At 34.1% G+C, this 15,928-nt stretch overlaps 1 protein-coding gene across 1 annotated transcript in view; it reads left to right on the top strand.

Moving 5' to 3' along the window:
• The window catches only part of KCNH7 (potassium channel, voltage gated eag related subfamily H, member 7), a 469,753-nt gene extending 463,812 nt beyond the window's left edge, over positions 1–5,941 (top strand). The window contains exons 15-16 of the mRNA XM_011947085.1: positions 3,680–3,872; positions 5,251–5,941. Coding sequence (XP_011802475.1) covers positions 3,680–3,872; positions 5,251–5,517 — 460 coding nt within the window. The 3' untranslated portion in view covers positions 5,518–5,941. The remainder of the gene's footprint in view (positions 1–3,679; positions 3,873–5,250) is intronic.
• The last annotated feature ends 9,987 nt before the right edge of the window (positions 5,942–15,928 follow it).

Raw genomic sequence — 15,928 nt, forward strand, 5'->3', positions numbered from 1 at the left:
TACTCAGGAGGCTGAGGCAGAGAATTGCTTGAACCTGGGAGGCAGAGGTTGCAGTGAGCCAAGATCATGCTACTGCACTCCAGCTGGGCAACAGAGCAAGATTCCATCCAAACACACACACACACACACACACACACTTTGAGTAGGGAAGCCCTAGAAAATGTAAAAATTGTTAGTAATGTTAGTAAAAATTGTTAGTGCAACTCCTTCCATTGCACACAGAGCAGTTTATCTGCATGCCTCTAATATGGCATTGAGCAATTGCTTTCCTAGCGTTGTGGTTATTTATGCGCCTCCTTCATTTGTCTTTCCTAAGTGCTTAGTTCCTGTTAGCACTGTTAAACCAGATTTCATATTTATTCATTATCATGTTGTTCCCTCACCTTGCTACCTAACGTTGTACCTGGTACATTGTGGGTCTCTGAGTGAATGAATAAAAATATTCACTTTACACAGTTTTGTAACTATGCTGACAGAAGATAAAGTTCTAAAACTATGTTATTTTCTGTTTTAAATACCAAGCTGGATTTATTTTAAATTCTCTGTAATTCCTCCTAAGTAAAGCAGGCTATTTAGTCTCGTATAAGAGTCCGCTTTTTTTATTTTTCTCTTTTCTTTTTTTAGATAGGGTCTGGCTCTGTCCTCTGTCATCCAGGCTGGAGTGCAGTGGTGCGATCTCCCGGGCTCAAGCCATCCTCTCACCTCAGCCTCCTGAGTAGCTGGGACCACAGGTGCACACCACCACACCTGGCTAATTTTTGTAGTTTTTTATAGAGATAGGGTTTTGCCATACTTCCCAGGGTGGTCTCAAACTCCTGAGGTCAAGTGATCCACTCACCTTGGCATCTCAAAGTGCTGGAATTACAGGCATGAGCCATCGTGCCTAGCCCAAGAGTCCATTCTTATTAAGTTAACAGACCCTTGTCATAAAACACTGAAATACAACCCTATGCATATTAAAAAACCTATCAGCAAACTGCTGTCCTTTGTTGGACTACCCAAGATATCTAACAACTAGTTAATAAAACAAAATTAAATATTCAGAATTACTGCAGAAAGGAAGACTGTCATCTGGCCAGAGTCTCAGTGATGTCTCAGAAATATTCCGCTGAGAAGAAGAACATTTATAGAACTTTGGAGTCTGGGTATTTCAAAGTGGGGAGCTCACTGGAATTGGGTAAAGTTTATGATATACTTTAGGATTGATGGACGCAGTAAGTTGAGGATCTTGAAGCAAGTCTTCATAAAGTTTGTCTGATTAACAAAGTATTTGTTGAGATGAACTGATACTGTCTTAATAAGGTTATTTATAGAAATTTCCTGAAGTAGCAAAGTTATTTATTAGTGTAGTCTTATTTTTCTCAAAGTTTTCCTGGAACAAACAACAATGTCATATTGACAGAGGTGGGCTATGCTCTTATCTAAGTTATACCGACACAGTCTCTGTCCTCACCCTGCACCAGCCACTTTACCTGCACATGAGCTGTCATGTGCCTGAGTCCCACTCATGGCAGTGGGCTGCAATTACTGGATGTATGGATGCTGAAGCCTCGCCTTCCAATAGATTTTTTCCTCATAGACACTATTCAAGTAGGTAGAATCCATGATAAAGAGATTTTATTTCTCAGAGACAGCTGCTGTTTGGCAAAGGATTTATATGACAAAAACATCACCATAATTTTTGACTCACTTTTGGATCTTGAATCTCCCTTATTGATGCAGTTCTTCTTCCAGTCTTTCCCCCAAATCCTTTTACATTCATTGTAACAAACGTGTGTAAGCCACTCACAACTGAATGCTGTTAGTAATGGAATACATTTGTACAGAAATTTTTTTTTTTTTTATTTTTTATTTTTTTTGAGACGGAGTCTGGCTCTGTCGCCCAGGCTGGAGTGCAGTGGCTGGATCTCAGCTCACTGCAAGCTCCGCCTCCTGGGTTCACGCCATTCTCCTGCCTCAGCCTCCCGAGTAGCTGGGACTACAGGCGCCCGCCACGTCGCCCGGCTAGTTTTTTGTATTTTTTAGTAGAGACGGGGTTTCACCGTGTTAGCCAGGATGGTCTCGATCTCCTGACCTCGTGATCCGCCCGTCTCGGCCTCCCAAAGTGCTGGGATTACAGACTTGAGCCACCGCGCCCGGCCGTGTACAGAAATATTTATGATGAATCTGAATGTATAATTTGCTTTGGAGACTCAGAGAAGAAAGTAATTCTGAATGGGGTAAATAAGGAAAGATTTTGGGGTACAGATAATATATAAGCTGGGACTTGCAGAGTGAAATGAAAGAATGTGTATAACACATATTCCTTAAGGAAATGTGTGTGACACATAACAGTGAAATAATGGGTCTGCTTAGTTTAGTTGGAAGCATACAAACTAGATCAGACCATCAGGTATCAAAAGTAGATAAATAAACCAGTTGGTAACTCAATTTTTCCCCTTTTCAGTGTGTGGTTTTGACATTTGAAAAAATGGCATTTGCAAAGTCATGTATAATTCATAGCTATTGGTTTAGAAGACACAAAGCTATATGGCTATATTTACTAACTATAGAAAAACTGTAAAGATAATGCATTATTGTGATTCTTAGAAGGAAGATTTGAAGTGTTAATATCAAAAACTAAAAAAAAATAAATAAATAAGATATTTTCTCATGTTTTCCAGGTTTATTATGTTCTCTATCAAATCAAAAGCCAATTTCTACTTTGAATTCTACAAATACAGCATGAATTTAATTGGGCAAAATTAATCCTATGATTTTACATTTTTTTGTTTTATTTCCATTCTTTATTCAGAGTCAAAACAGCATAAATAAGTGGAGTTACAAGAATTTTCTAAAGAGGCGTATGGTCCAAATTTTCTGTTCTTGTGTCCACAAAATTTCCTCTGTATTTAATGCTGTTGCTAACACATGCAAAGGAAGAGAATCTGACCAATTATATTTTGCTATTTTCCCTTAAATTTTAATTTAAAATGAGAATGAAATTAACAGGCCAGTTGGCTACTTGTGAGCTTTGGGGAAAAAATAGACTGGTATTTTGCAGGCCAGATGGGTCAATTAGAAGTAAGTGAAGTCAAATTTGATCAACTTCTTACATATCAAAGGCCATGACATATTTAGAGAGAAAAAGAATTTAACATTAAGCAGCATTAAACATTAAAGAAATAATATACAATACTTAAAATGAATAGGAAAGAGGTAAGGTTAAAAAGCATTAATATAAATGTAAAAACACATTAGAAATTATCCTGGGATGCTGCAGTTATGAAAGAAATGTGCTACCAATCTATTTTTTAAGAGCAAATAAAATGTTCACAAGAAACTGAGTAAAACCTAATTAAAAAGCAAAGACAATTACTGATTAAAAATAAATTATCAGTGTGTTTTACATTTTGAAATCAATGAAGGTTAGTAAACATGTAGTCTATTTTGTTCATCTGATTTTCTGTTAACTCTTAATATGAACAGGAAAGCTAAGTCTTTATCAGAATCATTAGTGAGACATACACAAGTAAGTATCCGTCAGGAAAGAAGAGAGATTCTGTGCTCCCTCTCCTGTCCTTCTTGTTTAAAGCAAGGCCATAATTCTGTTTGTTGGTAATGCTGAAATTTTTTTAAATGCTCTTGAAATTCTGGACTATTTTAGGACTGTCTTTTCCTACTTCTATCTGTTCTGTAGGCTTGAATCCCAAATGACCACTGACATCCAGACCATCCTACAGTTGCTGCAGAAACAAACCACTGTGGTCCCCCCAGCCTACAGTATGGTAACAGCAGGACCTGAATATCAGAGACCCATCATCCGGCTGTTGAGAACCAGTCAACCGGCAGCATCCATCAAAACTGACCGAAGTTTCAGCCCTTCCTCACAAGTGAGTGTGGATACCATCCAACCAAGTGTGTCTCTCAACGTGTGTTTCCAGGGGTCACCTAAATCAGAATCACTTGGGGTGCTGTGGAAAAGAGAGATTTCTGTCCCTATCTCTGTTTCTACGCAATTAGAATTTCTGGAAATGGGCCCTGTAATCTGCATTTTAAACAAGCCCACGCTGATTTATATGTTCATTTAAAGTTTGAGAACAATGAAGCTAGAATAATGATTCTAAACATTAGCTTTTTTTTTTTTTTTTTAAGGAAAACCTTTCTTCCAGAATCAACCTGCTTAAATTTATATGTGGTAGAGCTTTGCAGTCTAAGGAATAGTCTTCCTGGCTCCAAAAAGGGCTTAGAGAAAAATCTGGGTCCAAAAAGAGCTTCAAAGAAAAATCTGTAATTTTCTACAGTGCCAAAGGCTGGGTGAGGTCTCAGGAAGGAAGGGGAGGAGAAATAGTAGGCTGGCCAGATTAGACCTGAGGTTCAGATGCCATCAGACTAGTAATATCTTCTGTACCCCACCCATCACCAGAGATCTCTAAATTTTTTTCAGTTGGATGATAAACATGGTAAGAAAAGCAATTTAAAGTTCTTTATCCTGCTTCTGAAGCCCTCAAAGGGGGCCTTTGATTTATGTTAATATGAGTAGTCTAGCTTTCCTTGTAATTCTATTTTGGGAATTAGTCTTAATTAGTTAAACATTATGGTGAAATTGGACCTAAGAACAATGATTTAAATAAAGATTTGTAGAATAATCTCGTAAAACTTTTTTAGATGTTTAGGAATTTAATTTAAGATGTTCTGGAAAATGAAACCACACTAATAAAAGAAGGTAATGTGCCAGAAGGAAAATAATGCAATACTTCTAAAAATCTGAAAGCAGAAATCAATTTAACTAGTTTTGAATGACTGGGAAACATGTCATTTTTCTATGACATGTAAAACCATCTATTTTGTTCTTTGTTTTCAGTAGGTTTAGGTAATATTATCTGACTAGGGATGACTGATTTTATTTCCCATCTTTTCTTTCCTCCTTATACCCTCTTATTCATCAAGTGATCCCTTTCCTCATCTCAATTTTGTCTTAAATTTTGAATTTAATTCATCTGGAAAACTCAATGTAAAGTAATATATTTTTAATTTGATTTTTAAAATCTGGTTCCAGGGTTAAATAAAAGTTCTTGGAATGGTTGGTTAGGATTATCTATACTGATAACCAATCTCCGATGTCTTGACTCATTTTGGGAGGGAAATGTTGGCTAATATCACTAATCAAATACAGATTAATGAGAAAAAAACCCTTAAGTTTTTATTAGTGTAATTTTCAATGACTATCAATGTGAATTATAAAAACTTGTTTTGTTCTTTTTCCATCAGTGTCCTGAATTTCTAGACCTTGAAAAATCTAAACTTAAATCCAAAGAATCCCTTTCAAGTGGGGTGCATCTGAACACAGCTTCAGAAGACAACTTGACTTCACTTTTAAAACAAGACAGTGATCTGTCTTTAGAGCTTCACCTGCGGCAAAGAAAAACTTACCTTCATCCAATTAGGCATCCTTCTTTGCCAGATTCATCCCTAAGCACTGTAGGAATCTTGGGTCTTCATAGGCATGTTTCTGATCCTGGTCTTCCAGGGAAATAATCATTTTGTACTATTTACTCCACATACAATGTAAGTGCTTTTAATGGCTGTTTTCCTTTTTCTATTTAAATCCTCTCTACTTGACTCAGGGGCTCACAAGGTACCATTATATGCAAAAGTACTGTATATTTTCCTAAATTGAAGCTTGTAAGGTAAAATTGAGCAGTTAGGATGTAAATATGTGTAACAACTTTTGCTTCCAAATGTTAAAACTGCCAGCATCTCACGGCACCTTATTTTTTATTTTTATTTTTTAAATCACATGCATGTTATAGGAAACTCCAATTTCTGTTGCATGGAGACTCCTATTTACTGCTTTTACTAAACCAGTACTTTGTTATGAAAATGCCTTCCATGCAAATAAGAAAGCAAGGGATAAAACTGTTCATGGATGCAACTCAGATTCAGATGATCCTCAACTCATGGGAATTCCAGGGGGATAAAGGAAACTTAGTCACTTTTACAAACAGATTCAGGTCCTTCTGTATCAAGATGTTTAAAGTTAATTACATTCATTCCTCCACATTGGAACTAAAAATACAAAGTTTGAGTTATAAACCTCTGACAGTATAGGAAGCCATCTCCAAAAATTAAACATAGGGCAACATTAATGAGAACAAAGGTCTTTCTATTTAAAATTAGATCACTAATTGCATTTACAAACCATCTAAAGTGTTTTCCACTGGCACATTTCCTAAAAGGCTTAAAAACAAATTTCTCTCATTTTGCTTTTTTTTTTTTTTGTGGGGGGAGGGTGTGGTCTCCTTAAGAACTGCTAAACTGTGATTAACACAAACTGATATCCACAGCTTCTTGTGATTCACATTTTAAAGCAACCCTGAATTTGATCGAAATAGTGGACATACAGCCTAAGCAACATGGCAAAACCCCATCTCTACAAAAAAATGTTTAAAAATTAGCAGGGTGTGGTAATTCACACTTGTAATCCCAGCTACATGAGAGGCTGAGGTGGGAGGATGGGTTGAGCTTGGGAGGTCAGGAGTGCAGTAGGCCTTAATCACACCACTGCACTCCTGCCTGACAATACAGTAAGACCCCATCTCAAAAAATAAATAAAAAATAGCAAACACAGTTTTCAAAGAATGTGCAATTTCAGTGGATTTACATGGCAAAACTAGTTTCCATTAAGTATATGTTATTCCATGTCTAATTCCAGCTGCGGGAAACCAATGGGCCTAGAAAGAAAATGCACATACCAGCAGTAAAATTTCAGTTGTGTTTAGTTATTCCAACACTTTGCCCATTGAAAATTAAATAAAAACCTATTATGCATGGATTGGAATGAATATATATTGACCTCAGAATATCAGAACATACAATGAAATATATCTTTCAATTAAAGTATCTTCAACTGTTAGATTTTTTGCGGGAGGCATACGTAGCTCATAAAATTGGGGTAAAGAAAAAAGTTACAATTTAAGATTCTGATCAGTCAAGTTATAGTTAAGAAATGTCATTTTTCAATTCAATTACAATTTTACATTTATGAACTCTGATCCATTATATCTTTTCTTGCTGAACAAAAATATTGAAATTTATTGAAAGTTTCTTAGTCCATTAAGAACATTTTATCAGTGCACATTACTAAACGGGTTAATTTCTATCCCTTCAGGATATTCAAACTTTGACACTGATCTGTTAATCAGCTTCAAATGCAAGCTATTTAAATTTACTAAAACTATTGCACTATTTAAAAAATGTGATTAAAGTGACCTTAGATTGCCCCCTATATAATTTTAAATGGTCACATAAATTGGTAATCCATGTGGAAGGCAATCTATAAGCAAAAGCATGTTCTTATTCCTGCTTAATTTTTCAAAAACCAAAACACAAATGTTCAAGTGCATTATTCAAAATGACCAGTCAATTCGAACATAAACTATTATACAAAAGTGTAATAATTATAACCAGCTTCCCAAATCATTTGTTGTTATGCAGATACAAACTTAGGGGCTAACTGATGCTTTCACTTCCTCACTCAACAAACATTCAATGGGCATCTAGCAGGGAAGAGAAAGTCCCACAAATGGCTAACTCTGATTCAGAGGACTATTTTGGGATTTTATTTCCATATTGGGACACATTTTTGCAGCTGCAACAAATTTCATAAGGATTGCCGGCCTAAGTTCAGGAATAGTCAGAATGAATTCACCAGAGAATGTTCATTTGTAGGGAGAGAGGATTTGGCAGGTGAGGAATTGAAATCTGATTGATAGTAAATGCCTCAGCTGCAACATTTGGTATGACATGCATAAAATCCAACCTCCCACATAAAACTTGTTTATATTTATGAAAACTGAGCATGAAGAAATAGGAAGATGGGGAATGGTGTGCAAGCATCCAGTTTATTTAAATTCTAGCACAACAGAAACCTTTTTCTTAATTCCTTGATGTAATTGCTTATATTAAAATCTTAACCCTCAGAGAGTTGGACAGGATTAGGAAGGTCCCTTCCTACAGGATATTAGCTTAAAAAGAGACTGACAATATAAAGACGTGATTAATTGGGCATAAATATCAGAAGACTCAATGGCTAAAGTGACTTACAGATGACCAAAGCAATGATCTTGATGTACAAAATTCATCCCTTTCCCCAGCCAAAGATCTAATGCCTAAATGTATCATCACCCCCCTGTTGGCTATTGCAAAAACAGTGTGACCTCTCCATCTAGGGATCATGCTGAGGGCCAGGTTGAACTGCTGCAGCCAATCATAATTGCACTGTAGCAAATGCTTTCCTTCTAGGTAATTAGAAGCACTAGCATAACACCTTCTGCTCTCCTCCTAAAAATAATACTACCTGGTCCCCTGGCCTAAATAAAATGTCACTTAAAATCTAAAGTTTGTTTGGGTCAGATGATCTCCTGCTGTTATTAATTGCTGGGCAAAAAGCTGAAACTTAGACTTATCATTCTCCCCAATAGGGGAGTAACATTCTTTAATTAGTTGAGACAACCAAGAATAAGAAATGATGAAGCAATGTTCTCATGGGGTTTTTAAATTAATAATCACTCAGTCAACAAACATAAGAAGGCAGGGGGCAGATTTGGGACAGAATAGTTTCTTAAGTCCATTATAATGTATTGGTCATCAGAGCACAACTATCCTACTCTTCTAGTCAGGAAGTATGGGAAGCAGGTCAGGGCACTTGGGGTCAGGTTTAATATGTTTGTGTAAGAATTGCTTACAAGGTCCTTTTGGAGGTTGAACTTTAGCAATGGTTCCAAAATGACTAGAAAAAAATGTTCTTATCCAAATGTCATTTTAAAACCCCATCATATATTGTCTAAGGATAAAATGTATCACCTATTGGTATATCTAATATTCTTATTATTAAATAACAACAGTTATCATTCCTCTAAACGACTTTCATGATTTAAAAATAATTCTGTAGATCAGTTATTAGAAATGAATTGCAACATTGACATAACAGAGTGTTTAAATTGCTTATCTATGGCAAAAACCAAAAATAGATAAACATGTAAATTATCTATAAAAATCAAAATTGTTACAAATTATCAAAAAATCAAGTTGTATTTTTACAGTAAAACAAATATGTTTCTATCATGTGAGTTCGAAGAGGCACTTGAAGACAGGATGATACAGGACAGTGGTCCTCAAAGAGTCATCCTCCAACCAACACTACTAGCATCACCTGGGGACCTGGCAGAAATGCATAGTCTTGGTCTCACCCCAGATCTACTAAATCAGAAAGTTTAGGGGTGGGACCCAGCAATCATCTTTTAACACGCCGTCCCTCATGTGATCCTTACACACACTAACAATTTGAGAATTTACCAGTGTAGAAGAGCAAGGAGAGATTCTGCATCAGACCAACTTGGGTTCCAATACCAGTTTTCTCATCAATAACTGTGTGACCTTGAGCAAGTTAATTAACCTCCCTGAGTCTTTTTCTTGAATCTCTAAAAATAAGATAATGATACCTGTCTCACAGAAGCTTGAGAAAGAAATGAGATAAAATATAGTAAAGGGCCTGGCATATACTAGGTGCTCAAAAAATGCTGAGTTCCTTGTTTCTCATCCAGAAACATGGCATTAAAACAATCAGGAGAACAATTTCCCAAGATTTAGATTCTGCACAATGTGCAATGTCTCCAACAACATTGCTGTTGCCAAGATGAAAGCTTTTGATTCAGAGAAACCTACATGTAGCTATTGTTTTATCTCTCTTAATTGTATTTTGCACTATTAGGTTTATAGCTTTAAAGTAATATTATTTACAGTAATAGTGAGAGTATCAATCTCCTTATTATAAGCATGTCTACTCTGAATCAATGTTACATGCCAAGTATGTGAAAGTAATCTGTCGATCAGTACCACTAGAATGTATTCTCTAAAGGGTGGCTCACTGTGGAAGTCCTTCTTTAGATCTACGATATAGTCCTTAGATGGATATTTGAAAATACATTTACAAATTACAATTTTGATAGTATATAATTTTCCATTTTTTCAGAAAATATAATTTTACAGTTGCAATGGTTCTTTTCAGACCCCTAGGCCACTCTCTCATTGCACAGATATGTTACACAGTCTTAAACTGGCTAAGCTCTTGTGTGGATCGGTCGAAATTGCAGGGGACTCAATGTGGTAAACCTGAATTCAAGTTATACCTTCTCCATTTATTCTTGGGACAAATCCAGAGTAAGCCCCAGTATCCAAAATTATAAAAATGGTGGTAACATCTAACATATCTTGAAGGGGTGTGTTGAGGATCCTCTGAAATACGTAAGTACAAATGCTTTGTAAACCATAAAGCACGTTGTTCCTTTTAGTAAATCTACAAGATCATTGTGTGATGTGTGCATCATCATAAAGATAGTGGAATATGATGATAGTGCAGTCGCACTACTTAAGGTCTTCTAAAGCACTTTCTGTTGCTCTTTCCTTTACCCAACATGCACATTCATACTGTATAACAAAAACTTATAAAGTCATTTTCACATGCCTCCCAAAGATCTAGTTGCTCAGAGCAGGAGAACGCCAGTGTAGATAGCACCCTTATATTTGTTAAATATTGCCTTTGTCCACCATTCATAAACTTATTTGCATTGCGATTGTTTTCTAGCTTTGCAATAGCTCATCCCTCTCTCCCTCATTCCTCAAATGTTCCTAAAGTTTTTTCTTGTGGTTCTACTTATGATGTGATGTTAAACCACTTTACAAACTAAAAGGATCATGTTTTAAATGTAAAGTATTAGGTGTTGTGATTGATCAGTGCCCAAGAGTAGAATAATTCATCACATGCATTTGTGGTACACACACACTTTGGTGAAATGTCAAATACAGAAAATTAACAGAAAGACATGAATTATTAATAACCAAAAGCATGAAAAGAAATTACCGTGAGGCTTATATATATAAACTATTAAGTGGAGATTGAGAGATGACTAACAAGAAGTTATTTAAAACATGTTATTACTATGAATACATCAAAACATCTATAGAAATGCAATGTCAAGAACACAGAACCATACAATCAACTGACAAATTTCGTTACTCTACCATTCATGATCAAACTTTTAAATGAGAATAGCAAGATTACAGAAATACTCCCAATAAAATAGTACTTATTATGAGAAGTGGCAATATTAACATCATTATTCTTGAAAAGCTAATGTCAAAAATTAGATGAATCCCCTAAATTATAGTCACTACATCTGTGATTTCCATTAATTTATATTTTGAAAGATGTAAAATAATTTGGTATACCTGTGGTTTTAAAGCACTATGTTGAACCTCTATCCTTTGTATTTCTTCTTGTGTATTTTAATGTTTTTATACTGAAAGTAATCACAACTGTTAGCATTTCAACTGTATTATTTATACTGACATATATTGTTTGGATATATAGGAAACTCCATAACATTTTCATCATTCTTATTTAGGGGTAAAATTAAAGGATCACTAACCTTATAATTAACTCCTCCACATAGTCTCCTCAAATGCCCCTATATTTATAATGGCACTGAAATGATATGGCACCTTCCTTCCAAATGTTATATAAGATTAGAAATATTGAGGATCTCTAGTTTTTAATCTCCTAGCCACCTAGTGATTTCAATTAAAGGCTCACTACCACTTTTTAGCTGAAATTTGCGTTTTATAATTTTGACGGTGGGAAAATGTATTACACCAGAATGTTTACCAGTTACAAAATAATACATTTCAAAAAAGAATGTGTATAATCACTTGAAAATGTCAGTCATCTAATGCAAAGCAGCTCACTTACATCTGGCTAAGTAGTAAGTACCTTGGAATGCTTTAAACAAAATGAAACAACCTACCAAAATACATACTATTTCCTAGTTTTTATGCACATAATGTAGCATGAAATCATAATGCTTTTGAAATATTCTGTGCAGAAATATTTATTTTTTAGTAAATATTTTCTTCAAAGATTGGTATGTGGTATTGACAGTGTAATCTACTTGCACAACTAGTTTTGCAATAAGCTTCTACAGATAACTGTAAATATGTACATTTCCTGTAAAAAATGGTTGCAAATTTTTGGTAGCTAAAAGAAGTGTACAAGTTGTATTGAAAATAGAGTATATATACATAATTTAAGAATGAAGCATATAATTTCTGATCTATTTATACATGAAAAATTCAAGAATTTGTAAAAGAAATTATTTTGGGGAAAAAGAAAGTAAATCTCATTAGCTAAGTAGGATACTTTTACTAGAGAAGCCAACTTTTTCCAACATTTTACTAGGAATAGTACTAGATATAGGCATGGTGGTGCTGATGTTATTTCATGAAATCACATGTAACAGTGCTACAGTTTTATTGAGTTCCATCAGGACACTAGTAAGATAGATTGAGTGACAAAAAGCATTAAATCTAAAATTAAAGAAATACAATATTTCACCTATTATTGCCTGTTAAGACCACAACAAGTGATTGACTAAAACATTTATTGTTTACTTAAAATTTCTGGTGGATAAACAGGCTTTAACTCATGTGCAAATAACCTTTTATAACATATGTTTGCTTCATTTTTTAACCAAGAATGAAAATATCCAGATATTTTCTTTTGCCTGAGTGTCATACTTTCTTAATTCCTCCCCATTTCTTCTCTATTATTTCAGGGGAAAAAATATCAAACTACCTTCAAGAAAACTTGTAAATAAAACGTGTTGGCCATAATGTGGCATGTAAGCTAAGGACTATTGAGTCTGTTTCATGGCTTAGATTTTCCAACCTTCATCTTAAAGGTTTAAAACACCAAGAGAACATTTTCCTTTCATAAATGAAAAACCAAACACAAATAGCAGAAAAAATTATATTGGTATCTACAACCAAGGCTGATCAGAAAATGAGAATCTAAATATGAAGAAGCTAAATATTTTAGAACTTACCACAAGATAAATTATCTCTTGCCATAATATAAATCTGAGGGTACCACAGATAGCTATGGGAAATTAAATATGCATCCAAAAGTTCAGAAAATCTTAAAATCATTTGGAAGTGACTTATAATTTTCAAAAAATGAATGTTTAATAAATATGTTTCTGGGATATTCATACTAGCACTCCTCAGGTTATCTTTCGAAAATTCAATAATTACAGCAAAATGAAATTTGATTCAATAATACAGTCAACTAGAATGCAAATATTTGTATGCATGTATCTGTACATACTTACATTTTTATGGTTAAGGGAAAACATTGGGGTACCTCTCATGATATGTCAGAATTAGGACCTAATCATTCCCAATATAAGTGCCCCTGAATATTGCTATTAAATGATGATCTAGACCAATTCTCACTCCCTGTAAGCTTTGCAAATTGCCACCATCTCTGATGTTACAGAAGGGGCACATCTGAAAACATAATTAGCACATAGGGAAACAGCTTCCTCATTGTCTTACTGTATGGCACATCATAGTGATGTAGAAGTGTTGCCAATGTCTACTCACTATTCAGATACATAGAAGCACACCTGAGTCCTGAATACTCGCAAAATAATACACAAAGCTGCATATTACCAAGCTACTTGGATAAAAGGAATGCTAAGTATATAAGACTCTTTCTTTATATGCCAGAAAAATATATTTTTAAAAACAAGTAGAAAGAAATATGGCAAAAATGATTAAAAGCACAGATTTCCCAGCATTCAAATAATGAGCTGATAGACCAATTTTTCCTAAGTTTCCCAGTGTTTTGCTGGAAAGTAGTTTTATGGTCAGAATTCTAAATTACAGGAAAAGTTTAATATATGTACTATATGATGACCTCATTCTAGAGTTCAAATTACCTGGGCAGTATTCATTTAAAATCCTGTCTGCACTCATAACTTCTAAGTATTTACCAGTTCTAAATATTTTAATTTAATCTAATATTATGTATAAACTCTAGACATATTATTGGATGATACTTTAACATTATGTATTTATTCAAATGTGCTTAATTCATTATGTAAATGATTGAATTGCGACCAAAAAATTGGGATCTTCTAACACAAGTTTCAAAGTAATAAAACACCCATGGTTGCATTTTAAAGCTTATGGAACAGAATATGCCTGCCTGAAAGAAGTCTTGGAATTTACTCATCGGATTTAATTCACCAGATATTAACAGATTTATTTCTATTCATTACCCAGAAGACTATAGAAAAGCAGAAGAAAACATATCATTTAAGAGTTTGTCAAAGTAAAAAGGCAAAGAAGAGCACATTTTTGACAAAGAGTATTTATTTGTTTGTCCAGTTTAGTAATGCTATAAGATTACAAGTAAACTTGATGTCTTATATTTTACTTAAAGAAATAATCACAAATTGATTTTTTGTTTTTTTTTAACTCCACAGACTTTAAACTATGTTAACAGATTCTACTTTCTTCTAGGGTAAATGCCTTTTTTGGAAATAAATATAACTTGACTACATTTTTTGTTACTTTTTTCTGGACGCATGCGTAAATAGATCAAATGAGAAATCCTTGAAATTACATTTAAAGTGGACCAAATTAAGATTTCCATAATATTAATTTACCTTTGATGTAATTTAAAATGTGTAAACTGCCACTCAAAATAGAAGTGCAATACCTGACATTTAATCATTTGGCAGTCTTTTAGATATAGGTGAATTACTGCACTGTTATTTGAACTGAAGCATCTCATAATATATATATATGTAACAGATTTTGTATGATACAAAACTTTACAGCAAGCTATTTGAATGTTTATTAAAAAAATTCTCAAAATGACATGGAAACATGTTTACTGTATAAATAAAAGCACTTATACATTAAGAGTGTACATTATTCAATAATTATCATCATAAAAGAACTGGGGTGTAAGTTAACCAGTGCAAACTACTATACTATATTCATATTGCAGTCATGTTCATCATAAAAATATTTTATCAGTTATTTTTAAAGCATCAAAAAGTGAACTGCATTTCAGTATAAAAACTCTGATAAAATATTCTGTAGGCCTAATGTTTCTGTGAATATAAGTTTGTCTGTTTAATGTAAAGTGCAGAAGAGTTGCCTGGCAATTAAGTTGGATCAGCATAGAATGTTAGTTTTGCTAGAGAAAGGGGTTCTGTGGTCAAAAAGTTTAGAAAAAACTGGGACAAATAAAATTAAACATGACTGATTTTATTAGCCTTGGGCTTTCAGATGCTAACATACCTTATCAAGCTTTAGAAAGCGAGAGTTTCTAAATATGTTTGGCCATGGAAGCTCCTTCATAGACCTTCTATGACCAAAAGTCATAGGAACATTTTTAGATGAGAATTGTGTTAAAGAGTTCTAAGACAGAGTGTCATTTGGCAGAAACTTGCATAATACCATTTGTCATTTTAAAAGTTTTACCTCAACTGTGAGCCTCCAAGTAAGAGAGATAATCATAATTTACCACAGAATAGGTCAGTAACAACCATCTGTATAACCTGGGTGTTGAGATTACAGGCTGCTGAGTCACATTATCATCATTCAACGTGAACAAGACATAGTGTTTTTACATTTGCTTTTTCCTACAACACTTCTAATTAGAAATCTGTTTCTTTAATTTACCAGCTCAGTTAATGTCCTCTCACATTATCAAATATATGTTCATAAAAAAAAGCCAGAGAACAAAATTATGTGGATTGCTTAGTCACACATTTTTATAAAACTGACCAAGTGAATTTGACAGCAAATTATATAAAATTATCAGTGTCAAGTGCATTACTTCCTTTCCAGGATTTTTTAAAGTGAAAGCTGATTTAAAATTCTGTAAGTTTATAAAAGGTTTTGTTCAAGATATTGCCATCTATCCTTCATCCATTAAGAAACATGGGATTTTATAAAATCTATAAATTAATTTAGTCAGCAGTCATAAAATTATGTCACTCACTGTTAGATTGGAAGATACGCATTTAAAGCA

Source organism: Colobus angolensis, unplaced genomic scaffold (genome assembly GCF_000951035.1).
Source record: "Colobus angolensis palliatus isolate OR3802 unplaced genomic scaffold, Cang.pa_1.0 Scaffold259, whole genome shotgun sequence".
NCBI classification, from domain to species: domain Eukaryota; kingdom Metazoa; phylum Chordata; class Mammalia; order Primates; family Cercopithecidae; genus Colobus; species Colobus angolensis.